Raw genomic sequence first — 27,630 nt, forward strand, 5'->3', positions numbered from 1 at the left:
TGATGATTGCTATGAGGTAGGCGAAAAAACCAAAAAGCCTAATGCGATGGGACGACGGAGAAGAATGAGGCCGAGGAGACGCTGGCGCTGCAGCAAAAGGCTGCTGTACACGCCCCCTCGGAGGCACCTGGTTGGGTGCCTGCCGAGGGGCATGGGCGCCAGCCAGGTGAGAGGAGGAGGCAGGGGGCTAATGCCCCCTGCTAGGGGCGGAGCTCGGGCTCCCGCCCACAACCACTCCCCTCTCTTCCAGGGAGGAGAATCTTTAGCATATTGGCCTTGGTGACTTCTTGGTAAATGGTGGGGACTGTGTTTTGGTTTCAACTGGTTTCCATCGATTTGGAATCAGCTGAGCTATTTCCTGATGTTGTAGGAGGAAGGGGAAAGCCTGGCTCATGCCTGTGTGCAGTATCTCCAAGGCATGTCAGAAAATAGTAGAGTAGCTGGTGGGTGGAAAAGTAATTCCCTTGCAGCTCCCATACAGAGCCCAAAGAAAAACATACACAGGCATCAGGCTTTCTTCCGTAATATTTTACTGAGGTTCTTAAAGCATTAAAATGGTTATAAAGCCCAAAATTCTCGCTGGATGCCCAGGCAAGGCTCAAAACCTAGCTCAAAAGAGTGTATCCATTTAGAGAAACAATAAAGACAGGTAGATTTGTACAGGAGAAAGAAAAAAATAGAGAATGAATACAGAACTGCTCAGTAGCAGGATATTTATCTCTCGAGTTTTTGACCTTTAGTGTCACATGACACCAGCTGCAGAGAAGCTTTGAGAAAGTTCAATAACATTGTGCACCCATAAAACTTACAATCCATGACACACAGACTGGTCCCCAGTGGTGAAAATGGGTGTAGAAAACCCTCCACCTTCCTTACTTGTGAGCATCTCTCTCAACTTCTTTACATGGTTTGCAGCAATGGGAATTTAGCCCTGGGAAGATGTCAAGAAAACATGCCTTCTTCTTTACAAGCACAAACAACTATTTGTGTTCCTGATAGAAAAGCACCACTCAACTGGTTGGTGGGACAGTATATAGAAATAATAAAACGTAGTGTGTGGTGGTATTATATTTTCTAATAAAACTGAGCTTAATCTCACTCATGTTCAATATACTTTTACTCCAAAATATTCATTCAGAGGCATTCTGCCCCATCTTATAACAATAAGACCATTAAAAATACCACAATTGCCATCCATTGAATTTTAAGTTTTAAAAAAACTCACCAGGAATGGTCTAGAACAGGGGTCTGCAACCCGCGGCTCCGGAGCCGCATGTGGCTCTTTTACGCCTTTGCCGCGGCTCCGGGGCAGATACTAGCGAGGGGAGGAGGCGCATTGTGCGCCCCGACACTCCCCACTGTGTCGGGCGCTGTACTGGCTGTGACGTTGCATGGGGGCAGTGCGTGCATTAGTCACGCACCGTCCCGACGTCACCTTCCCGCCCGCCCGCTACATTGTAAGGGGCATGTACGCTGGTCACTGCATTGAAAGGGGGCATGTACGCTGCTCACTGTTTTGAAGGGGAGTGAAGAACACACACAAAAAAAGGTAACTTGTTAATTTAACGTTTATTTCTATGAGGAGGAGTAATCCTGAGGGGTCAAACAAAGAAATAATAAAAGAAAGTGACAAAAAAGTTATTTTTATAATGACGAGTTTTGCGGCTCCCTGTTGTTTTTTTCTTCGGAAACGGGTCCAAGTGGCTCTTTTTGTCTTAAAGGTTGCAGACCCCTGGTCTAGAATATATTGCCCATAACCACAGGCATCCCCCACTGAACACGAATAATAATTAAATAATTAATACCCAGAAATGGATCAAGAGAGCTTGAGAGTTCTCATGGCTTGTGAGGGCAGAGAAGAGACTGGAGGTGCAGCAGGGGGGTGTTTATGCTGCTCAGCCCCCCCCCCCACCTGACGGCTAATGTGCATAGAAGAGCACAGAAGCAGCAACTTTTCCACATATCCTCCAGTCAGCCCCCAAAATTCCACGTGGGTATTTTAGGTGCAGTATATTAGATCTGGAATGGAGAGAGAGCAGTAGAGAAGACATTCAAAGGGTTTAGAGGGTGCTCCCCACTAATCAAATCTTCATTTATGTGGGAGGGGACACTGGATAATAATCCAAAGTAAGTGGGGACTCGCTGTACTGAAATATCTGAGACTGGTTAATCATGACAGTAGCAACTCTACTGAAACCTTACCCGCAGGAAAAATAAGCTAGAAAGCAACAAGACCTATATAAAAGTTTTCTCTCAGTGTATTGTTTTTTCATGTTCAGTTTGTTGTCCATCACCCTCTGAAGTTCTAGTTAGGCATCAATATTCTGTGGTACTCATGACAGTTTTTTAGTTTTCCAAATAAACCTTAGGGCTAAAACAAGATCAGGGACCCCTGTCTCAAAGAGACCCCAGGGGATTTTAAAGAGAAATTGCACATAACAATTGCAACACAGAGAATACAACATAATTTAATGATGTGGATAAAGAGAGATTATATTGCTCATAGTTTGGTGGCAAGAAACCAAAAGATGATGGTATAATTTATTATTTCCTCTTTATTAACTGATCCTTGCTGTTCAGTTCAGGCCTCAACACGATGATGTAGCATTTGGGAGCAAAGATGGAGCCCAGTAAGCCAGCACTGGAGGCCAAGATGGAGAAGATCTCCACAGCCACCATGTATTTCCCCTTGGTGCTCAGGTAGACTGGAACAAAGGAAATCCAAACACTACAAAACAAGAACATGCTGAAGGTGATGAATTTGGCCTCATTGAAGCTCTCAGGCAGTTTCCTGGCAAAAAATGCCACAACAAAGCTGATAATGGCCAGAAACCCCATGTAGCCCAGGACACAGTAAAACAGGGCAACTGACCCTTCGTTGCAGCCTAGAATGATTTCTCTCATCATTGAGTGCATGTCAGAATCAGGAAATGGGGGAAAGATTCCTAACCACACACTGCAAATACCTGCTTGGATAAGGAAACAAGAAAACACAATGGCACTTCCAAGTCTTTTCCCCACCCATTTTCTCATTCGGGATCCTGGTTTGGTGGCCACAAAGGCCAGAACCACCGTGATCGTTTTGGCCAGCACACAAGAAACGGTCACTGTGAAAACAAGGCCGAAAGCCATTTGTCGGAGCAGGCAGCTCACTCTTTCTGGAGGGCTGAGGAAGATCAATGGGCAGAGGAAGCAGAGCAGGAGGAAAGTGAGGAGAGTGTAGGTGAGGTCCCGATTGTTTGCTCTGACAATGGGTGTGTCCTGATGTTTAATGAAGATGACTAGGACCACCACTGTGAGGAGAGAGAGAGAAAGAGCAAACAATGCTAAGCTCATCCCCAGAGGCTCTTTAACGGACAGGAAGCTGATGGTCTTTGGAATGCATTGCGATTGTTCCATGTTTGGATAGTGGTCTTTGGGGCACCCAACGCAATCTTCCATGTCTGGAAAGAATGTAATGTGTTCAGATTTCAGATGTTAGGATAGTAACAACCTGCTGTATGGAACACTTAAGGTTAAATTAGACAAAAAAAAAAAAATTCCTTGCAGTAGCACCTTAAAGACCAACTAAGTTAGTTCTTGGTATGAGCTTTCGTGTGCATGCACACTTCTTCAGATACACTTCTTGTATCTGAAGAAGTGTGCATGCACACGAAAGCTCATACCAAGAACTAACTTAGTTGGTCTTTAAGGTGCTACTGCAAGGAATTTTTTTTGTTTTGACTATGGCAGACCAACACGGCTACCCATCTGTAACTGGTTAAATTAGAGTCATCACAGATATTTCCATAGTAACCAAACTGAAAGTGATGCATTAGAATCCCACCTCAACCTTTGTGTTGGGTTATGTGGGGTGTACTGTGATGGCTTGGTAACTCCACATAAACCACATTGTTATTGTTCAGAACAGGTACAGTCCATGACCATTTTACACAGGAGTTCCATTCCCAGCCCCTTTCCACCCCCACATACTAGGTTGAAAGCATTACACCACGCCTGGGTGTACGATCACTCATCATTCATAGACGTGTTTATTTGCTATTGCCTGAATTAAAGAAGGTGTCTCATACGAAGTCATATCACTGGTGCGTTTAGTTCAAAATTGTCTGCTGTACCTTAACCTGTAACGAAGATTAGATCACAGGTCACAAACCAATTCTTTTTAGGAGATGGTCCATATTCCTTTGTGGGGGCTATCTGTCAATAGTTATGGAGGAGAAATTGGCCACTTGAATGAGAAGTCTACATTGCCCTCCTTGAACCAAAACAAAAAAATTCCTTCCAGTAGCACCTTAAAGACCAACTAAGTTAGTTCTTGGTATGAGCTTTCGTGTGCATGCACACTTCTTCAGATACACATGAACCAACACACTGACCAAAGTACAGATGCCCTTAAAAATATGTACTTCTCTAAACATTTGTAATGCAGTTCTCCATTCAAACAATATGTACAAAAATGCACACACCACCACTAATTTATTTATCCTTTTCCTCAACCTCTAACATGACATACGGTTTGAAAATTATATATCCTGTGTCTCTTACCCCTCTGGGATGAAATCTTGCCTTGAGGACACGGAACACAATCATAGCAGCAGAATGGCTCCCCCTCCTTCTTTTCCTTCCTGGAACCAGGGGGACAACTTGGGTTACATACCGAAAGGGGCAAAACCTGCTCATGTAAATAATGGGAAAGAGGGTGAGGAAAAGCTTTTTCTCTGTCTCTCATAACACTAGAACTCAGAGATATCTAATTTGATTGATTGGGGCACTTTTTCACGCAGTATAGCTAAAACTATGAGATCCAATTCTACAGGAGACAGTGACGGGCATCAACTTGGCTGACTTTAAAAGATGATTGGAAAAACTAATGGAAGAGAAGCCTATCGGAGACCACCACCCCTTGGTGGAGGGACTGCTTTTACTCAATGGTCAGAGGCAGTATGGTGCTGGATACCAGTTGTCAGAAACCACAAAAGGGGAGAGAGGTCTTATGATCATGTCGTACAAGTGTCTGGTTGGCCACTTTCAGAACCTTATTTAGTTATTTATTTATTTATTTATTTATTTATTTTACCATGCCACAGGACAGTTTACATTATAAAAACATAAAAAGGAAAAGCATGACAAACAGAAACAGTAACATCCCAGTTTGAAAGACCATAAATAGTTTAATTCACTAATGGCTTGGGAGAAGAGGAATGTTTTCGCCTGGTGCCTATAGATATGTAGGGAGGTGCCAGGCAAGCCTTCTTGGGGAGGGCTGATTCTTCTCCTATCTAAGAAGCCCCTTTCCTCATTCTACACTTGGTGACAAAGAATAGCTACCCACAAACCTTCACAGACCCTACTTCCTTCTCAACCATCATGCATTTGAACTGCAAGCAGCAAACACCTGCTTCTTCTTCCCAAGAGACTCATGAAACGCACTTGAACGAAAAGAGCCCCAAGCCAAAAGCCACATGCCATATCCAGATGCTGGACAAGACTGGCCAATGGCATTATTCTGCACTAGCTGGGCATTGATCTGAGCCAGCAAGATCATATTATGTTGAGATTCCTGTATCCTGGACAACATGACCTTCAGGATGTCTTCCAACCTTATGATTCTATTATTCTTAAGCAGTGCAGGGGAAAATGTTTCGAATCTGGTTGGAAAGGCAGGTATGTGCTGGACTGATGATCTGTAAGTAGAATAACATTCTCTTTTCCCATCTCTCAAAGATGTAGGAATTAAGCCTCACCTGGTGAAAGCTTCTGTGCCACACCATTCTGTTGTCATCAAGGGTGAATTCCTGGCCTGGGACAGCCTCCCCACCCAGTCTTCCAACCTTGACTCTCATGAAGGAGTTATTTGGGAAAGTGACCAGGTTGGTAATATCAAAGCCAGCTTCTACTTCCCTGTTCGCACTAAAAGATACCGTTTCCCCAGCAGAGTTGTTAAAGGAGACACTCCTAAGAAAGGGGTGGAGCTGCATGGAAAGGAAAACAGTAACTTTGAAGTAATGCAAATGTCTTGTAATACATACATAAAGGGTTTAATGCTGTAGAATAAGGTGTCCTGACAGGCTTGGCCTATGTCACTTCCTCTTACCTTGGGATGAAATGGGCAACAAAGCCATTTGTTCTGCTCACTCTAAATGTGAATTTGGTGTGTGTGGAGTTCTGACCTGCTCCGTACAGCCACATGGATTTAAGAAAAAAACAGAGATACAACTTAGGACACTTTCGGACCATAACCCATGGAAATTGCTGGCATGGCAGTTAAAGAAAAAAGAAAGTGAAATTTTAATAAATAAACTGAAAGTAGAAGGGAAAATAGTAGATAATCCAAAAGATATAAGGAAACAGTTTGTCATTACACAGAGCTATATTGAGCCGGTGAGGAACACAGAGAAAAAATAGGTTATTTAAAGCAGAACCAAAAATTTCAAAGAAGATCAGTTCTTTGAATGCACCAGTAACAATGATGGAGATGCAACAGGGAATAGGCCAGGCTAAAGCTGGTAAATCGCCAGGACCGGATGGACTATCAGCTAAGTATTATAAGAAATTACCGTATTGGCCTGAATATAAGCTCCACCTTTTTCCCAAATTCAGACTGTGAAAAGTTAATGTGTGGCTTATATTTGCGACCTTATGATATGTAGCCAGGAGCGTTGGGGAAACAGTGCCAGGAGCGTGGCAAAGCAGCTCCTGCCCCGTGCATAGTCCCACGTCTTCTCCCCCAAGGCCAGGAAAGGATAAGGCTGCCAGCAATGCAGATCCGCCCCCCTCCCGCCCCCAGTATGCAGCCAGGAGCAGCGAGGAATGAAGCTGCTTATATTCAGGTATTTTTTTCTTTTTCTCTCCCCCCCCCCTCCAATCTTAAAGGTGCAGCTTATATTTGGGTGCAGCTTATATTCGGGCCAATACAGTACAGGATTTTCTGGCACAACCACTTAAGGATATAATGAATGGAATATTAAATACAGAGAAACTGCCAGAATCTCGGAAAGAGGCATATATTACACTGATTCCGAAATAAGATACAGATTTATTTTCAGTTAAAAATTACAGGCCCATCTCTTTATGAAATAATGACTACAAACTGCCAATATTTTGGCAAATAGAATGAAAAGGATTTCATCCATCAAGATTAAGCCGGCTTTCTTCTTGGTTGGCAGATGAAGGATAACATGAGAAATATAATTGATTTAATAGAATATTTGGAGGCCAGAAATGATAAGCACGCAGCATTAATATTTATAGATGCAAAAGAAGGCCTTTGACCATGTTTCCTGGACTTTTATGGGGGGGGCATTAGAAATGATGGATTTTGGAGAGACATTTTATAGAGGAAATGATGCAATTTATTCAGAACAACAGGCAAAGCTGATTGTGAATAATGTAATAATGGAAGATGTAAAATAATGAAAGGAACAAGACAGGGATGTCCCCTGTTGCCATTACTGTTTATTTTAGTACTAGAGACATTGGCACAAAATATAAGATCAGATGAAGAAGTAAAAGGAATATTGGTGGGAAATAAAGCATGAATCTACCATTTTGGGGGAGGACATCTGTGATAAAAATGAACGTATTGCCAATAACGTTTTTGTTTCAATCGATTCCTGTGATCAGTGGGGCAGGGCCCTTTAAGGAATGGCAAAGAGATATTTCAAAATTTATCTGGCACGGGGAAGAATCCAATAATAAAACATAAACTATTAAAAGACTCTAAAGATAGAGGTGGCTTTTCCCTTCCAGATTTAAGAATATAATATGAGGCGTCCTGACTTTGCTGGTTTTGGGAATGGATAACATTACAAAATACAGATATTTTGGATTTGGAGGGTTCTGCTAACAGATTTGGTTGGCATGTGTATCTATGGTATGAAAAAGTTAAGGTACACAGAGGATTCCTGAACCATGAAATAAGAAAGTAATTATATGTGGTATGGGATAAATATAAAAATTGGCTAGAACAGAAAACACCATTGTGGTTCTCCCCATTAGAAGCGATCTCTGTGAAGAAACTGAATATGAGAAAAGGCTGGGCAACATATTGGGAGTTATTAGTAGAGGAGGAACACCAGCTGAAATTGAAAAAAATTGAGGACATAAGAGACCTTTTAACAGATTGGTTACAGTATCACCAGCTGAATGATGTCTTTAAAATAGATAAAAGAAAAGGTTTTGCTATTAAACTATGAAGGTTTGTGAAAGAATGGTTGGAAAATAATGTGAAATTATTTTCTAAAATGTATAAATTGTTATTGGAATGGTTTACTAAAGATGAAGAAGTTAAATCAGTTATGATTCAATGGGCAAGAAATATACAGTTCGCAGCATGGAAAAAACTCTGGAGAGGGGATTTGAAATTTGCGGCGTGTTATACTTTAAAAGAAAATTATATGTAAATGATGTATTGCAGAGGAAATGAGCAAAAATGTATAGGACAAGTTCAATTGTTTGATGGAAATGTAAGGAAAAGGAAGGCACCTTTTATCATATGTGGTGAAATTGTAAAGTGGTAAAGGAATTTTGTGAAATGATATACATTGATTTTTTTTAAAAAAGGTTTAAAATAGCTATGGTTAAAAAAAAAACAGAAGGCTTTTTGTTAGGAATTGTTGGTGCAGAGATACCGAAGGAACTGAAAAGACAGTTTATGTATGCTACAACAGCTGCAACGATGCTTCTTGCCCAGAGATGGAAAGACGACAAGATACCTACTGGGGCAGACTGGCCGATGAAACTATTGGGCTATGCAGAGATGGCAAGATTAACCAGGAAAATCAGAACTCAGGAGGATCAAAACTTCAACAAAGAATGGGACAAATATATATTGTATTTGAAAGACCACACTGTAAAAACTTGAACTCGTTGGCAGACTTTAAAGAACTCTTGCAATGATACATGGATACAATGAAGGATGATAAATTAGATGGATTTATAATATGCAATTTAAAAAGTTATTTAAAGAATCAATGATGGGGAGGAGGGAAATCTTGAGATTCAGAAGAATCTTGTGCAAGTTTTAATATCTGTAATAATACTATGCATGTAAATGAATTTGTAAAAACAAATAATTTTTTTTGTTTTTTTAAAAGCAAGATGGTCTGACACTTCACTATGCTAGTCCTTAATGAGCAGCTTCTCTGCACAGAAGCGGAGAATGTGGAGTTTGAATTTTTTCAGGGTACTGTTTTACATATCACTGCCTTCGTCAAATAAAGTATATCCCATGATAGGCATTACCTGCCAAGGCTGAAGCTCCTGCCTCTCTTCTTCCACCACTCCCCTGTATTTGGTCCTGGACAAGAACATGGCATGTAGAGCATGTGCTATGGCATAGACAGCAGTATAGAGACTGTAGCTGTGGCCAGACATGGTCATCTCAAAAGCAGACGAAGGGAGATTCTCCAGCTTCTCATCTCCAGTGCAGGTTCCACTGGCCTGCTCCTCTGTACTGGAGTTTGGAAATGAACAGAGAAATACTTGTGCCCAGATCTGCTTGACAAAGCCATTTCCATTTGCCTCAAAAGGATTTTGTGCCTCAAGAAAGAATTTGAATCCTTGTACTACATTCGAATGAACTGAAAAGGAGAGGGAACCCTGGAAGGCTTGCATATCCCAGTTCATTTGATGGCTCAATGCTGTGAAATCCAGTTGTGCTGTCAGAATCCACACCTTGCCGACAGATATCTTGGTCACGATTTCCATTTCACCTAGTGCTACCATTGTTCGCAATGTAAGCATGGACTTGGTTCCTCCATACACAACCACCACCTTGGCTTTACTTTCCAGAATAGCTTGATAAATTTGGACCAGCTGGAAATACATGGCATAGTACGCAGCCAAATGTGTCGTTTTCAGGTTTGTCTCTGCAAAGGCCAAGCAAATGCCTTTCTGGGAGAGCAGAGGTTTCAGGGTCTGGGTCTACCATCCTGTAGAAGGAAGTAGATTGGCTTTGACCAGGATCTTCTGGAGCAAAGGAGCCATAAGTGAGCTAAAGGGAAATAAAGGAGCATCATCTATTATTGCAAATGGACTGGGTATGTGCATCCAGGGCCTTCCCACCTAGGAGGCAAAATGAGCCAGTTGCCTTAAGAAGGCAGGTTCCAGAAAGCTGGGAGGGGGGTGGCAGATTGCACTCTGTGTTTCTCAGCCTCCACCTCCTTCTCTGCCACCCCTGCACGCCCAGTTTCCTGCCCTCCTGCTTTCCTCTCCTCCCTCCTCCTTTTCTTTCTCCACTTTTTCCTCTATGCCTTCCTGTGTTGCTGCTTTCTTCTCCCCTGTTTCTTTCTCTTTGCTTCACCGCATTTCAGCTCCTGATTTCATGGTGTCTTCCCTTCTTCTCTCAAATCACTAAGACACAGAATCCCCATCAAGTGCCACAATGTGTGGGCAGCTGACTCCTGAATGGCAGGCTTCCACCTTTGCAAATGAGCAGCTTCCGTCACCAACCAGTAGGCCATGGAGCAAAGGTGAGAGGGTGTCAGTCAGCAGAATGGAATTTGGATACATGTTTTTAGGTGTGTGTGGATAAGGAAGTGGGGTGACATGAGAACTCTTCCACCATCCCATTACCTTCTCTTCATCCACAGACACTGTCAATTTGATGCTATGCATTCTATTTAACTGTGCATAGCACACTGGGAACACTTTTTCTGAAGGGCAGAATCACTCTCCTTTGTCTCTCACAACTATTTCTCTATTATACAAATCCTTTCTGCATGGAAAATATCATGGTGAATGAGTGTGAAATGCCCAAGCAGCATCTTACCTGGGGAATTTTGTAGATGCCCAAGATGTTTGCCAGGTAGACGGAGGTATCAAAGTCCAGTCCCCCAATAACTGCCACCAGGTGTCTCTGGATGTTGCACTTGTAGTTGGGTATAAGTGTCAAGGGAAAGTTCAGAGCAGCCCAGTAGGTCATCCTTTCATCAAAGTAATTGTCATAGATGTGGAACCCCAGTGTAATATTGGGTAAGATCTTGGGGTTCTCGTTGATCTCCTTGACAGCAAATACCAAGGCCAGAATATGCTGGTAGTTCTTTGGCACAATACTGCAATGAGAATTTTATGCTATATCATTGGGGGATATCCTATGCATTATTCTTTAAAAATGGGCTTCTGTATGAATCTTCAGTATCTTAGTGCAAATTGTACCCTAATATCTGCATGCAGAAGAATTTCCCCACAGGAATGCATTGTATTCTGCTTGTATTCCACTTACACTAATCTATGCATTTTAAGGGATACTTTAGGGACCTCCAGATATTCATTTTTGGTTATATTGTTTAGCTGGAGAACTGCATTGAACAATTCGGAAAAGTGTGAATTTCAAATGATGGCTGTGTTTTATTTCTGATATATTTTTAGAACATCTCTTTTTTTGTAGTTTCACCTTTGAATATGAACTGATTAGAATTCCCTCCCCCCATTCCAATAATGAAATATTGATGTTTACTTTGGGGTCCATCATATACTTGACAACACTTCTTGAAGATCGAAGAGATATTCTTGCTGACACCAGCATCTAAATCTTTTTCTCATACCAACATCCCTAAGCCTCCCCTCCTGTCCAATTCACTCACAAATTGGTTTAGCAGCTAGGTGCAATCTGCCTCTGACTGGCAAACTCATCAGATTATGTTCCTTCCTGCTTGGACAGCTGAGATCATTTAAGAAATCTGCTTTTATAATGTTCTTCTGGTATGAACTGAGCAGCATTTTAGCTTAATGTAGGGCTCATTCAGACTTCCCCTAGTCCTGCCATTTTCCTCCAGGAAAACCTGATCTTTACTGCTCAATTGGAACTCACACCTCCCTCAGAACTTCTCCCAGCTGACAGTTAACTGACATTTCTTCAGTGATCACTACCTTCAGCTGAATACAGTCAGAATGTATTTGATATAGGCCCTGTCTACAAATATTACATTCATCTAGCCTGACTTGGATCTTCGAGCACAACCCCAAAGTGGAGATAAGCCTTTAAGACCCCTCACAAGAGAGTTTTTGAGGTGAAGATTAGGAATAGAGAAGGGCTTTCCATCTTAAATTAGGGAGGTTTAATCTGTGAGTCCTTGGAAGAAATTGGGTGGGATGTGGGGAGGAGAGAACACATCAGCAAGACCAGGCTCTCTCAACTCACACCTCCCTCAGAACTTCTCCCAGCTGACAGTTAACTGACATTTCTTCACTACCTTCAGCTGAATACAGTCTGAATATATCTGATCCAGGCCCTGTCTATAAATTATAAACACAATTGTCTAGCTTGATTTAGATAAGAACATCAGGGGCTCTTTGAGTGCCACCTCAAAGGAGAAGTGAGCCTTTAATACCCCTCACATGAGACATTCTGAGGTGAGCATTAAGAACAGAGAAGGGCTTTCTATCTTAAACTAGGGAGGTTTAATCTGTGAGTTCTCTTGTTAACCTCTACTTCGAAGAGGTTTGGTGGGATGTGGGGAGGAGAGAACACATCAGCAAGACCAGGCTCTCTCATCTCACTGTCACATTCAGATCTGCATCTCCCTTCTTCCAAGCCAACTCCTCAGCTTTGTAAATACCCCCCCCCCCACCATCTGCCTGGATGTAAATCCCACTGAAATCAGTGGAACCAGCTTCTAAATAGGCCTGGTTAGAGCTGGGGGCTATGTCAGTATCAGCTGATTATTTGACATTTGAATTCTTTACAAGTTATTAAGAAGTTGATGGATAGTTAGCCTCTCTTCGAAGTTTTCTTCATCAAAAGCAGTAAGGAGGTGGGAAGCAAGTCCGCCAACAATAAGATCACCAGGTAGGTGGTATTCATGTGGAATTCTGGACAGATCATGGACGGTGCAACTCGAGGTATGATTGAACACCAAATGTGGCAGATGAAAGAGAAGGGGCACAATAAACAGCAGCATACTGAAGCAAATATTCTTTCTCATCAAACACCCTTATTTCCATCCAGCACATGAACCTTGCTTAACAACCACTCAGTACAATATTCTGCCTTGTCGTGAACAGCACTTCTCTAACAATTCACAAATTAAAATCCTATTTTACAAGTTGATTGAAAGAAAAGTGAAAATCCTTCCTCTTCCTCTGTCCTCTCCCTTGTAAAGAATGGCAGGAAGAGGTTATAATACCCATGTTTTGACATTGGTTAGTATTCCCTGGAAATCTACTGAGACATTATCCAAGGGAGACTTAGACATGCTGAGAGTGATAATTACAGGTGAGGTAATAACAAGCTCTCAGAAAATGAGCAAAAAAAAACCCCTGCTTCTGATTTTTAATCCAAAGTGGTTTCTGTCTGTTTATGGGACAACAAAAGGGGATGCAGAATTAATAGCAATGAGGAAGAGAAGAACAGTTAGCCAGTCTCTTATTAATGCTGACCGGTGCAAATGATTAATCTGACCTCCCAAAATTTCCCACCTGAACACCAGTTCATTAGTTTCCTGACAATTATGCCAAGACAAAAGAATGGTGAAAAGGGCTGAGTTTTGTACGTGGTTTGTGTTGGTAGGAAGGAAAAATAGGTATCAACAAAGGAGAATGCTCTGGATGCCAAGATCCAGGTTTGGGGCACAAACTCTTTGGTGAGAGATTTCCACCCGAGATTTTAAATCACAAAATATGCAGCAAATTGAAGTGGGGAAATATAGTTTGCTAGACCTTTAAAATATGACCTCCCTCTTCCTTTAGCATAGAATATGACCACACATTTGTTAGGTCAAGAACTGGTAATACTTATAAACTCTTCAAAGGCAAAGTTCATGTGCTTTCCCACACAACAGTCAGAAAACACAGGCAGCAAAACAAGGCTTATTTACAATGCTGAAAGTTCCAAATTCTTGGTATAGGAATGCAAGGGAGGCTTCTAAGAACCAGGTGGTCTGAGTATGAGGAAACCAGCTCAGACCTAAAATGTGCTTCTCAGGTAAAGTGAAGGAGAGCAAGAGGCCTGATTACCACTTCGATCTCAAAGTGAGCTATGCCTGGCACAACATAACTGAATGGGGTGGATAAAGAGAGATTACATTGCTCATATTTTGATAGGAAAAACCCCACAAAGATGATGGGATAATTTATTATTTCCTCTTTATTAACTGCTCCTTGCTGTTCAGATCCGGCCTCAACACAATGGTGTAGCATTTGGGAGCAAAGATGGAGCCCAGTATCCCAGCACTGGAGGCTAAGATGGAGAAGATCTCCACAGCCACCATGTATTTCCCCTTGGTGCTCAGGTAGACCGGAACAAAGGAGATCCAAACACTACAAAACAAGAACATGCTGAAGGTGATGAATTTGGCTTCATTGAAGCTCTCAGGCAATTTCCTGGCAAAAAAGGCCACAACAAAGCTGAGAATGGCCAAAAAGCCCATGTAGCCCAGGACACAGTAAAACAGGGCAACTGACCCTTCGTTGCAGCCTAGAATGATTTCTCTCATCACAGAGTCCATGTCAGAATCAGGGAATGGGGGAAAGATTCCTAACCACACACTACAAATGCCCACTTGGATAAGGGAACAAGAAATCACAATGGCACTTCCAAGTCTTTTCCCCACCCATTTCCTCATTCTGGATCCTGGTTTGGTGGCCACAAAGGCCAGAACCACCATGATAGTCTTGGCCAGCACACAAGAAACGGTTACTGTGAAAACAAGGCCAAAAGCCATTTGTCGGAGCAGGCAGCTCACTCTTTCTGGAGGGCTGAGGAAGATCAATGGGCAGAGGAAGCAGAGCAGGAGGAAAGTGAGGAGAGTGTAGGTGAGGTCCCGATTGTTTGCTCTGACAATGGGTGTGTCCCGATGTTTAATGAAGATGAATAGGACCACCACTGTGAGGATAGAGAGAAAAAGAGCAAACAATGCTAAGCTCATCACTAGAGGCTCTTTAAAAGACAGGAAGCTGATGGTCTTTGGAATGCATTGCGATTGTTCCATGTTTGGATAGTGGTCTTTGGGGCACCCAAAGCAATCTTCCATGTCTGGGGAAAAAGTAATGCATTTTTATTTCAGACGTTAGGATAGTGACAGCTACTGCTGTGAGTACTGAACACATAAGGTTAAATTGTAGTTATCACAGATATTTCCAGAGTAACCAGATTGAAAGTGATGCATCAGAATCCCACCTCAACCTTTGTGTTGGGTTATGTGGGGTGTCCTGTGATGGCTTGCTAACTCCACATAAACCCAGTGGCGTAGCGTGGGTTGTCAGCACCCGGGGCAAGGCAAGTAATTTGCGCCCCCTAACCCGTGGATTTGCGCCCCCTAACCTGTGGATTTGCGCCCCCTAACCCATGGATTTGCCCTAACCCCAGATGTTGTGCCCGGTGCGGCCGGCCCCCCCTGCACCCCCCACGCTACGCCACTGCATAAACCACATTGTTATTGTTCAGAACAGGTACAGTCCATGACCTTTTTGCACAGGGGTTCCATTCCCAGCCCCATTCTACCCCCACATACTAGGTTGAACACATTCCACCGCGCCCGGGTGTACAATCACGCATCATTCATAGACATGTTTATTTGTTATTGCCTGAATTAAAGAAGGTGTCTCATACAAAGTCATATCACTGGTGCATTTAGTTCAAAATTGCCTGCTGTATCTTACCCTGTAGCAAAAATTAGATAATGGGCGTCAAACCATTTCTTTTTTGGGGGAAGGTCCATATTCCTTTGTGGGGGCTATCTGTCAATAGGGATGGAGGGGATTTTTTTTTTTTATGCCACTTGAATGAGAAGGCTATCTACATTGCACTCCTTGAGCAAACACATTGACCAAAGTACAGATGCCCTTAATAATGTGTACTTCTCTAAACATTTGTAATGCAGTTCTCCATTAAAACAATATGTACAAAAATGCACACATCACCACTAATTTATTTATCCTTTTCCTCAACTTCTAACATGACATACGGTTGGAAGATTATATATCCGGTGTCTCTTACCCTTATGGGACGAAATCTTGCCTTGAGGACACGGAACACAATCATAGCAGCAGAATGGCTCCCCCTCCTTCTTTTCCTTCCTGGAACCAGGAGGGCAACTTGGGTTACATAGCGAAAGTGGTGAAACCTGCTCATGTAGATAATGGGGAAGAGGGTAAGGAAAAGCTTTTCTCCCTCTCTCATAATACTAGAACTCAGTGATATCCAATGAAGTTAATTTTTGATTGATTGGGGCACTTTTTCACACAGTATAGCTAAAACTATGAGATTCAATTCTACAGGAGACATTGATGGGCATCAACTTGGCTGACTTTAAAAGATGATTGGAAAAACTAATGGAAGAGAAGCCTATCGGAGACCACCACCCCTTGGTGGAGGGACTGCTTTTACTCAATGGTCAGAGGCAGTATGGTGCTGGATACCAGTTGTCAGAAACCACAAAAGGGGAGAGAGGTCTTATGATCATGTCCTACAAGTGTCTGGTTGGCCACTTTCAGAACCTTATTTATTTATTTATTTATTTATTTATTTATTTATTTATTTATTTCACCATGCCACAGGGCAGTTTACATTATAAAAACATAAAAAGGGAAAGCATGACAAACAGAAACAGTAACATCCCAGTTTGAAAGACCATAAATAGTTTAATTCACCAATGGCTTGGGAATGTTTTCGCCTGGTGCCTATAAATATGTAGGGAGATGCCAGGCAAGCCATCTTGGGGAGAGCTGATTCTTCTCCGATCTAAGAAGTCCCTTTCCTCATTCTACATGTGGTGACAAAGAATAGCTACCCACAAACCTTCACAGCCCCTACTACCTTCTCAACCATTATGCATTTGAACTGCAAGCCGCAAACACCTGCATCTTCTTCCCAAGAGTCTCATGAAACACACTGGGATAAAAAGAGCCCCAAGTCAAAAGCCACATGGCATATCCAGATGCTGGACAAGACTGGCCAATGGCATTATTCTGCACTAGTTGGGCATTGAACTGAGCCAGCCAGGTCATCTTACGTTGAGATTCCTGTATCCTGGACAACATGACCTTCAGGATGTCTTCCAACCTTATGATTCTATTATTCTTTTTTAAAAATAATAATAATAATAATATTTATTACTTTTAAACACTACAATAAAAGAAAGAAAAAAGAAGAGAAGAAAAAACAATACAATACAATATGTAAACATTACACAACACAACATTAACACAACAAACTAAACCAAACAAAGCAAAAACAATTTAAAACACACAGTTTAAAACACATCATACCATTTCAATATCCCATCTTTCATTCCCTTGTTTCAACGACCTCCTCTCACCTCCCTTTTTGTATTCCACTTCTATGAATTGTTTCAGCAATTCCTTTCCATCTTCCTCTATTTTCTGTCATATAATTATCTTAACATATTTTAACCTTATTTTCCCTTAATACTATAATAATTATTTGTGCTTAATTGCTTATAACATTTCTACTAAAGCCATATAACTTCATTCCACATGACTTTCCGGATGACTTCCAACTCTAAGATTCTATTATTCTTAAGCAGTGCAGATGAAAATGTTTTGAATCTGGCTGGAAAGGCAGGTATGTGCTGGACTGATGATATGGAAGTAGAATAACATTCCCTTTTCCTAATCTCTCAAGGATGTAGGAATTATGCCTCACCTGGTGAAAGCTTCTGTGCCACACCATTCTGTTGTCATCAAGGGTGAAATGTTGGCCTGCAGCAGCCTCCCCACCTACCCTTCCAACCTTGACTCTCATGAAGGAGTTATTTGGGAAAGTGACCAGGTTGGTAATATCAAATCCAGCTTCTACTTCCCTGTTCGAACTAAAAGATACCGTTTCCCCAGCAGCGTTGTTAAAGGAGACACTCCTAAGAAAGGGGTGGAGCTGCATGGAAAGGAAAACAGTAACTTTGAAGTAATGCAAATGTCTTGTAATACATACATAAAGGGTTTAATGCTGTAGAATAAGGTGTCCTGACAGGCTTGGCCTATGTCACTTCCCCTTACCTTGGGAGGAAATGGGCAACAAAGCCTTCTGTTCTGCTTATTCTGTGTGTGAATTTGGTTTGAGTGGAGTTCTGAGCTGTTCCTTACAACCAGATGGATTTAAGAAGCCGCTTCTTTCAGAAAAGAATGTAGTCTGGAACTACCATTTTCTATACCAATAAAAAGTTTAGGAACTTTTGCCATTTTGTAACCAAGCTATGTCTTCTGCTTCTGCAACTTTTTTCTGAGTGCTGTGTTCCAAAAACCCTTTGAACTTTGAAGAGTTTTGTAAGTAAACCATGTAGAACCTGCTAAGCATGTGATCGATTTTTGTGCTAGGGAAGTGGGATATTCTGGAATTCACGGGAAAGGGCATGTTTTAAGGTTTTACAGTGTGTCTTTCCATGCTTCTGGTTGCTGCATGTTTTGCCATGCACACAAAGGAAGTTGCTCACTTCCAAGCAGGATAGTGCAGGATTGGGTCCTCCTGCTTAACAGCTGTAAGCAATGTGGCCTGATATTTCACTATGCTAGTCCTTAATGAGCAGCTTCTCTGCACACAAGGGGAGAATATGGTCTTACATTGAAGCTTGATTTTTTTCAGGGTACAGTGTTACCTCGGGTTACATGCACTTCAGGTCACAGACTAACCCAGAAATATTACCTCGGGTTAAGAACTTTGCTTCAGGATGAGAACAGAAATCATGCTCTGGCAGCGCGGCAGCAGCAGAAGGCCCCATTAGCTAAAGTGTGCTTCAGGTTAAGAACAGTTTCAGGTTAAGTACGGACCTCCGGAACGAATTAAGTACTTAACCTGAGGTACCACTGTACTGTTTTATGTATCACTGCCCAGGTCAAATAAAATGTATCTCATGAAAGGAATTACCTGCCAAGGCAGGAATTTCTGAAGCTCCTGCATCCCTCCTTCCACTGCTACCCTGTATTTGGTCCTGGACAAAAACAAGGCATGTAGAGCATGTGCTATGGCATAGACAGCATTATAGACACTGTAGCTGTGGCCAGTTATGCTCATCTCAAAACCAGATGAAGGGAGATCTTCCAGCTTTTCATCTCCAGTGCAGGTTCCACTGGCCTGCTCCTCTGTATTGGAGTTTGGAAATAAACAGAGAAACACCTGTGCCCAGAACTGCTTGACAAAGCCATTTCCATTTGCCTCAAAAGGATTATGGACCTGAAGAAAGGCTTTGAATCCTTGTACCACATTTGAATGAACTGCAAAGGAGAGGGAACCCTGGAAGACTTGCATATCCCAGCTCATTTGATAGGTTAATGCTGCAAAATCCAGCTGCGCTGTCAGAATCCATACCTTGCCCTCAGGTGTCATGGTCACATTTTCCACTAAACCTAGTGCTAGAATTGTTCGCAAGCCAAGCATGGACCTTGTTCCTCCATAGACAACCACCACCTTGGCTTTACTTTCCATAATAGCTTGATAAATTTGGATGAACTGTAATTGCATGTCATAATAATCAGCCAAATGTGTTGTTTTCAGGTTTGTCTGTGAGAAGGCCAAGCAAATACCTTTCTGGGAGAGCAGAGGTTTCAGCGTCTGAATAAATCTCTCTCCACTGTCTCCGTTAGCAAGCAATCCAACCCACATCCAACCAAAGTGCAGAAGTAACTCAACAATCCCAGTGTACTGATGGGCTTCATTGGACACCACCCTGTAGAAGGAAGTGGATTGGCTTTGACCAGGATCCTCTGGAGCAAAGGAGCCATAAGTGAGCTAGAAGGAAATAAAGAAGCATAATCTGTAAATGTGGAAGACAGACTGCATATGTCCATTGAGGGCCCGACCACACAGAAGGTGAAATGAGCCAGTTGCCTTAAGAAGGCAGGTTCCAGAAAGTTGGGAAGGGCAGCAGATCTTGCCTCCATGGAGCTTCTCAGCTTCTGCCTCATTCTCTGCCACCCCCGCATGCCCACTTCCTTGCATTCCTTTTTACCTCTTCTCCCCCCCCCCCTTTTCCTTCTTGAGTTTGTAGTCCTTGGTTTCCTGCACTGCTACTTTCCTCTCTTCCATTTTCTTTCTCCATTACATCCCTTTTTTTCATCACTGCATTTCAACTTCTCATTTCATGGTGTCTTAACTTCCCTTCCTTTCCACACATCTATCAAACCACTAATGCACAGAATCCCACTCAAGTGCCACAATGTGTGCACAACTGCCTCCTGATAGTCTGAGTTCCAGCTTTGAGGATAGCAGCTTCAGTCTTCAGTCAGTAAGCTATGGGGTAAAGGTGGGAGCACTGGTGGAGGAAGAGGGGTGTGGCGGGAGCACACTGCCCCTGGCAGCGCGATCTCAGTGGGTGAGGTCAGGTCTGGCCAAAGACATTCTGCAGCCTGAGATGGAAACTGATTGCACCTGCCATTGAATCTTCCTGCAACACTGTCAATGAGATGGCATCATTTACTGAACTTGAGACACCAAGCTAGTTAGAGGAATCAGGGGAGGCCTGCAGCATACATTACTCATACGTTCAGTAAATAAAAATGGCCAGTGTACTTAGAAGGGAGAAAGGAATGCCCAACTAGAGCAGACATGTTTAAATGCTGCTGATGGCTCAATACTATATGACAGGGTGTGTGTTTTGGTGGCATTTAATTTAATTGAGCAAAGCTTACGGGAAACACTTTTTGTGGATGGAAGGAATACCCTCCTTTGTCAGTCACAACTCCTCTACTGTACAAAACCTTTCTGGATAGAAAATAGGATGGTAAATAAGTATGAAGTCGCCAAGGTGGTATCTTACCTGGGGGATCTTGTAAACGTCCAAAATATCTGCTATTTGGAGGGAGGTATCAAAGTCCAGTCCCCCAATAGCTGCCATCAGATATTTCTGGGTGTGGCACTTGTAGTTGGGGACAAGTGTGGAGGGAAGGTTCAGAGCGGCCCTGTAAGTCATCCTTTCACTGAAGTAACTGTCATAGATGTGGAAGCCCAGGGTGATATTAGGTAAGATCTTGGGGTTCTCATTGATCTCCTTGACAGCAAACACCAAAGCTAGAATATGCTGGTAGTTCCTTGCCACCACACTGCAAAGAGAATTTTATGCTGAACCCTTGGAAAATATGCTATGCAATTTTTAAAAAGGGCTTCAGAATTATTCTTCTGTATCTCACTGCAAATAGTTCCCTAGTATACACATATCTGCAAAGCAATTTTCCCTAAAAGAATGCATTGTATAAATTTCAAATGATAGTTGTTTTTTGGTTTTGTTATCTTTTTAGAGCATGCTAATTTTGGTAGGTTCACATTTAAATGTGAACTGATTTGAATCCTGCCTCTATCTCTAATAAGGGAATACTGATACTTTTGGGTCCTACATATACTTGACAACGCTATCTAAAGATTTAAGAGATGCTGTTAATAATAATAATAATTTATTATTTATACCCTTCCTATCTGGCTGGGTTTCCCCACCCACTCTTTAAAAACACAATACAGCATTAAACATTGAAAACTTCCCTAAACAGGGCTGCCTTCAGATGTCTTTTAAAAGTAAGATAGTTGCTTATTGCTTGACATCCTCTGGGAGGACGTTCCACAGGGCAGGAGCCACTACCGAGAAGGTCCTCTGCCGGGTTCCCTGTAACCTCACTTCTCGCAGCGAGAAGCCTACACCAGCTTCTGAAGTTTGGGTAAATGTTAGTCCTGGCTGGTGGGCTGGTTGTGGTCTCTTCCTAGTTTAAGGGCATCGTGTTAAAGGGATCCGCAAGTTGCCCGGGTGGGGACTAGGGCAATAGTACTTCTCCAAGTGCCCAGATGTGGTTACCATTAGATGCACTCCCAGCAGATGGCCTGGGATGGGAAACGGCTATATCCAATGCCTATAGCCAAACCATTCACATTTGTCATCAATAAGGTTCTGGCCTATTTGAACCCAATTTATATGTTGCTGTCTTGTCTGGTTATTGACCATTAAGGAGTGATAAGGTCACATGGCACTGGCACGCAACACTTTCTAAAGATTCAAGAGATGCTGTTGCTGACACCAGCCTCTGAAAATTATGACCTCAGCCCAAATTCCCTGAACCGCCACTTTTGCCCAATTCACTAACAGATTGTACCTAGCAGCTGAACCAATCTGCCTCTGACCTCAGCATTCAGCCGATTGTATTTCTGGCTGTTTGAACAGTTGAGCTCTTAAGAAACCTGCTTTTATGGCATTCTTCTGGTAAGAAATGGGAACCTTCCTAGCCTAAAAGACATACCAGCTCACTTGTTCTAATCTTCACTACAGCAAATCTTGACAAACTGGGGATAAATACCTAACTATTTAAGTCTCACTTGTCCACTTTTACCTCAGCTTTCTCTTGCCTTTGCCTCACACCTCACTCATTACTTCTCCCAACTGACAGCTAACTGCCATTTCTTCACTGTTCAGAACCTTCAGCCAATCACTGTCTGTTGTTCCCAAGACCAATCAGAATGAATGTACCTGTTCCAGGCCCTGCCTATAAATATTAAATGCAATTGAATCTCTTTCCCCTTCCTGTCTTCCTATCACCAAGTAGCTATAACTGAACAGGTCTGCACAACATTAAGAGCACAAAGCATCAAACTTTGACACTCACACACTGACATAAACAGAGACCTTCAACAGAGGATAGAAAGCATTTTTAAACCACAAAGCACAGAAATATACAAAACATTTATATACAGGTACTGATTTGATCCAATTAAAAATGTGTATCAAAATGCAGAGAAGTAGGTAGCCTAGCTTAATGGAGTGGTTCTCATAATTTCCAAACCTGTGACATATTTTTAACTAGGAGTATCCTACTTGGATGTGAATATCTGGGGGTTTTGGAACCCCACCTCTTAAGAGCTCTCAGCCCAAGCTTCCTGAGGTGAAGTTCAATATTCAGAACAGAGAAGGGCTTTCCATCTTAACTAGGTAATTCTTCAGCTTAGCAATAGTTCCCCACCACCACCACCTCTGCCTGGAAGTAAATCCCACTGAAACCAGTGGCACTTGCTTATGAGTAAGCCTGGTTAGAGCTTAGGAATGTTTCTGTATTATCTGACATATGAAGTCTTTACAAGGTATTAAGAAGTTGATGAGTAGTTAGCCTTTCTTTGAAGTCTTCTTTGTCAAAAGCAGAAAAGAGGTGAGAAGCAAGGCCGCCAACAATAAGATCACCAGGTTGGTAGTATTCATGTGGAATTCTGGACAGATCATGGATGATGCAACTCCTGGTACGTTTGCACACCAAATGTGGCAGATGAAAGAGAAGGGGCACAATAAAGAAGAGCATGCTGAGGCAAATATTATTTCTCATCCTCAAACACCCTTATTTCCATGTGAAACATGACCCTTAGTTTCAATACAACCCTCAGCACAATATTCCACCTTGACAGGAACCACACTACACTACCAATTCACAGATCAAGATCCTATCTTACAACTCAACATAGACAACAGCAGAAATCCTTCCCCTTCCTCTGCCCTCTCCCTTGCATAGAATCACAAGAAGGGTTTTTATATTCTAATGTTTAGACTTTGACTTTTATTCTCTGGAAATCTATTGAGACATTATCCAAGAGACAGTAATTATGAGAGTAATAATTACAGATGAGATAATAACTAGCTCTCTTTACATCAGGAAAATGAAACAGATGACAAAACAAATCACACATCATGTTTGTGATGTTTCATTCAAAGTGGCTTCTGTCCCATTATGGGACAACAGAAGGGCATGTAGAATAAACTGCCATAAGAATTTGGGTCTGTCTGTTATCAATGCTGAAATGCCTCACTTGACCGTGGCAATGATTAATCTGACCTAAAATTTCACACCTGAACATCCGTTCATTAATTTAATGACATTTATACTAAGAGAGGCTAAAGAATGGGGTGAGATTCTCTTGGCGAATCTCATTCAGTTTCTAATCAATCACCCTTGGATGTTCTAGTCAGGCCTGCATATTTTGTGGTACCTATTAGACTTTTTTAGTTTTCCAAAGCCTCCAGCCTCGATCCAGCCCCCAAAATTTTAGATGTGTTTATTTTTGGTGCAGTATTTTTGATCTCGAATGGAGAAAGAGCAGCAGATGTTCATTGATGTTCGGAACATAACCCCCAATTAAGTGTGGAGTGGCTGTACTGAAATCACTGGCACTGGTTAATCAGGACAGCAGCAACTCTACTGAAACCTTACTTATAGGGAAATAACCTAGAAAGGAATGAGACGTGTTTGTTTGTTTGTTTGTTTGTTTGTTTTTTAATTGCCTCTCAATATATTGTTTTTTCTTGGCCACTTCCTAATCAATTACCCTCTAACGTTCATGTCAGGCATCAATATTTTGTGGTACTCATGATAGCTTCTTAGTATTCCAAATGAATCTTAGGAAGAAAAGAGATTGGAGGCACCTGTTGTAAAGAGGCCAGTAGTGGATATTTAAAAGAATTGCGCATAACAGTTGTAAGAGATAGAATACAGCATAATTATATGATGTAAATAAAGAGAGATTATATTTGCTATTTCCTCTTTATTAACTGCTCCTTGCTGTTCAGATCAGGCCTCAATAAAATGATGTAGCATTTGGGAGCAAATATGGAACCAAGTAAGCCAGCACTGGAGGCCAAGATGGAGAAGATCTCCACAGCCACCATGTATTTCCCCTTGGTGCTCAGGTACACTGGAACAAATGAGTTCCAAACACTACAAAACAGGAACATGCTGAAGGTGATGAATTTGGCCTCATTGAAGCTCTCAGGCAGTTTCCTGGCAAAAAATGCCACAACAAAGCTGAGAATGGCTAAAAAGCCCATGTAGCCCAGGACACAGTAAAACAGGGCAACTGACCCTTCGTTGCAGCCTAGAATGATTTCTCTCATCACAGAGTGCATGTCAGAATCAGGGAATGGGGGAGAGGTTCCTAACCACACACTGCAAATGCCAGCTTGAATAAGAGAACAAGAAATCACAATAGCGTTTGCCAGTCTTTTCCCCACCCATTTTCTCATTCGGGATCCTGGTTTGGTGGCCACAAAGGCCAGAACCACCGTGATCGTTTTGGCCAGAACACAAGAAACAGTCACTGTGAAAACAAGGCCAAAAGTCATTTGTCGGAGCAGGCAGCTCACTCTTTCTGGAGGGCTGAGGAAGATCAATGGGCAGAGGAAGCAGAGCAGGAGGAAAGTGAGGAGAGCGTAGGTGAGGTCCCGATTGTTTGCTCTGACAATGGGTGTGTCCTGATGTTTAATGAAGATGGCTAGGACCACCAGTGTGAGGAGAGAGAGAGAAAGAGCCAACAATGCTAAGCTCATCCCCAGAGGCTCTTTAACGGACAGGAAGCTGATGGTCTTTGGAATGCATTGTGATTGGTTCCTGTGTGGATAGTGGTCCTTTGGGCATGCAACACAGTCAACCATGTCTGGAAAGAAAATAATACATTCAGATTTTGGATGTGTTGGAGTGCAACTACTAATACTGCGAGTATGGAACTCATAATGTTAAATAATAATAATAATAATAATAATAATAATAATAATAATAATAATAATAATAATTTATTTATACCCCGCCCATCTGGCTGGGCTTCCCCAGCCACTCTGGGCGGCTTCCAAAAAAAATATTAAAATACTGTACTACATCAAACATTAAAAGCCCCCCTAAACAGGGCCGCCTTCAGAAGTATCACAGATATTTCCAGATAAACCAGATTCAAAGTGATGCCTAAGAACCCTACCTCAGTACTGTGTGTTAGGCTTTTTGGGGTGCAGTTTAGACGGACAAGAGTGGCAACTACAAATAAAAACCATCCTTATAATTGTTCAGAATAAGAATTAAGAAAGGCATCTTATACTCAATCAGATCAATGGTCCATTTATCTCATGGGTGACAAACCTTGTCTTTTTAGGACAATGTCCATATTCCTTTATGGGGGCTGTCTGGCAATAGGGATGGAGGAGGAATTTGGTTTTGTTGACATTCGAATGTGAAAGTTATCCAAACTGCACTCTTTGAACCAACACATGAACCAAAATATAGTTGCCCCCCCCCCAAAAAATGTGTACTGTTCTAAAAAATATGTGGTTCTCCAAACAAACAATATGTTACCAATTATTTACTTAACCTTTTCCACAACTTCTAACATGACTTATGTTTGAAAAGCATATATCTTGTGTCGCCTACCTTTCTGGGGCGAAATCTTGCCTTGAGGACATGGAGCACAATCATAGCAGCAGAATGGCTCCCCCTCCTTCTTCTCCTTGCTGGAACCAGGAGGGCAATTTGGGTTACACTCAGAAAGGGGTGGAACCTGCCCATTTAAATGAACACACAAACAGTTTAACTCACAGAAAGTAGTAGCACTTTTGACTTCCTTCCCCCCCCCCCCAAATAGGAAAATACTAAACTATTTGTTCCAAACTCAAAGACAAACTACCTACTGTATTTTTCAGTGTATAAGACTAGGTCCCCCCCCCCTAAAAAATAATGTCTGGAATTTGGGGGCGTCTTATACATGGGGGTGTCTTATAGACGGATAAATATGGCACTTCTTTGCTATTCTTGGTTTTTAAAAACAATGCGGAAACTCGTGATCTTTGAGCCCGCTTCAGGCATTCAGAAAAATTGCATGAGGGCTCAAATTAGGAAGGGGATGGGAGGTAATCTTCACTAGCCCTGCCCCCATGGTCTCCATTCATAAGGGAATACCTGTTCCAGCCTCCATTTTCCTATCATAGCACATGTAAAAAAATAATGCTTGCGTGCTCCGATGCAAGAGGAATGCAGACTTGTGAAGGGGGTGACCCATGTTCAATGAGACACAGGACATCGGTATTGGGGTGAAATAGGCCACAACTTTATTGTTTTAGCGAAGGAATTGGGTTTGCCTCCTAAATCAAGCAACTGATCCGCTGGTTAATACTGGTTGGGTCAACCGTGGGAAAAGAGGTCACACCCCACCTGTAACATACATTGAGTGTGACACTCCCTCCAGGGCTGCCTCCTGAAGGGGTGCTGTGGCCCATCAGCCCCCATATGGGCTCCCAGAGAGCAATAGCTCTTCCCCAACCCCTTTAGCGAGGTGCCCAGTTCTTAATGATACGGACCCTGTGCCTTAACGGTCAAGTTGTGACAATATGAGGCAGGTGAAAACCCACAGACTGGCCAGTAAGTCTGCAGGAAAAAATCCTCCCTGGTCCCAAATACAGTTACAGAGTATTCCCAAGCGAGGTCTTATTGCATTCTGGCCTGCTCAACTTCAGGTGAGATGACTAACACAGTAAGGTGGTAGAGGGAATGATTCCACACTCAATGCCTCCTGCCCTCCTCTAACTGGCCCGTGGTAAGAGCCCAGTAATTATAATAATTAGAAAAATCATTTTGTTTGTTTGTTTGTTTATATCCCGTCCATCTGACTGGGTCACCCCAGCAACTCTGGGCAAACTTAGTAAAAACACAGCAAAACGTCAAACATTTAAAACCTCTCATTACAAGGCTGCCTTCAGAATGTGCAACAACCTTCTATTTTCTAATATCTCATGGATGTAGGAATTATGCCCCACCTGGTGAAAGCTTCTGTGCCACACCATTCTGTTGTCATCAATTGAGAATTTCTGGCCTGGGGTAGCCTCCACACCCACCCTTCCAACCTTGACTCTCACAAAGGAATCATTTAGAAAAGCGACCGTGTTGGTAATATCAAACCCAGCATCT

General features: G+C 42.3%; 1 protein-coding gene and 1 pseudogene across 2 annotated transcripts; both read right to left on the minus strand.

Moving 5' to 3' along the window:
• Window positions 1-95: 95 nt before the first annotated feature.
• LOC144325374 (vomeronasal type-2 receptor 26-like) lies at window positions 96-12,183 on the minus strand (annotated as a pseudogene). The gene is made up of 6 exons (XR_013390556.1): window positions 12,143-12,183; window positions 10,772-11,054; window positions 9,244-9,994; window positions 5,745-5,972; window positions 4,546-4,672; window positions 96-3,443 (listed from the first exon to the last, which is right to left on the minus strand). The product of XR_013390556.1 is annotated as a vomeronasal type-2 receptor 26-like (transcript).
• LOC114582669 (vomeronasal type-2 receptor 26-like) lies at window positions 11,076-27,609 on the minus strand. Its single transcript, XM_077917436.1, has 7 exons — window positions 27,480-27,609; window positions 26,101-26,227; window positions 20,709-20,991; window positions 18,821-19,681; window positions 17,606-17,833; window positions 15,938-16,064; window positions 11,076-14,974 (listed from the first exon to the last, which is right to left on the minus strand). Exons 2-7 carry the CDS (start codon window positions 26,130-26,132, stop codon window positions 14,076-14,078), a joined length of 2,430 nt encoding a protein of 809 aa, XP_077773562.1. The 5' UTR covers window positions 26,133-26,227; window positions 27,480-27,609; the 3' UTR covers window positions 11,076-14,075.
• Window positions 27,610-27,630: the final 21 nt, after the last annotated feature.

This window comes from Podarcis muralis, chromosome 13 (assembly GCF_964188315.1).
Source record: "Podarcis muralis chromosome 13, rPodMur119.hap1.1, whole genome shotgun sequence".
Lineage (NCBI taxonomy): Eukaryota > Metazoa > Chordata > Lepidosauria > Squamata > Lacertidae > Podarcis > Podarcis muralis.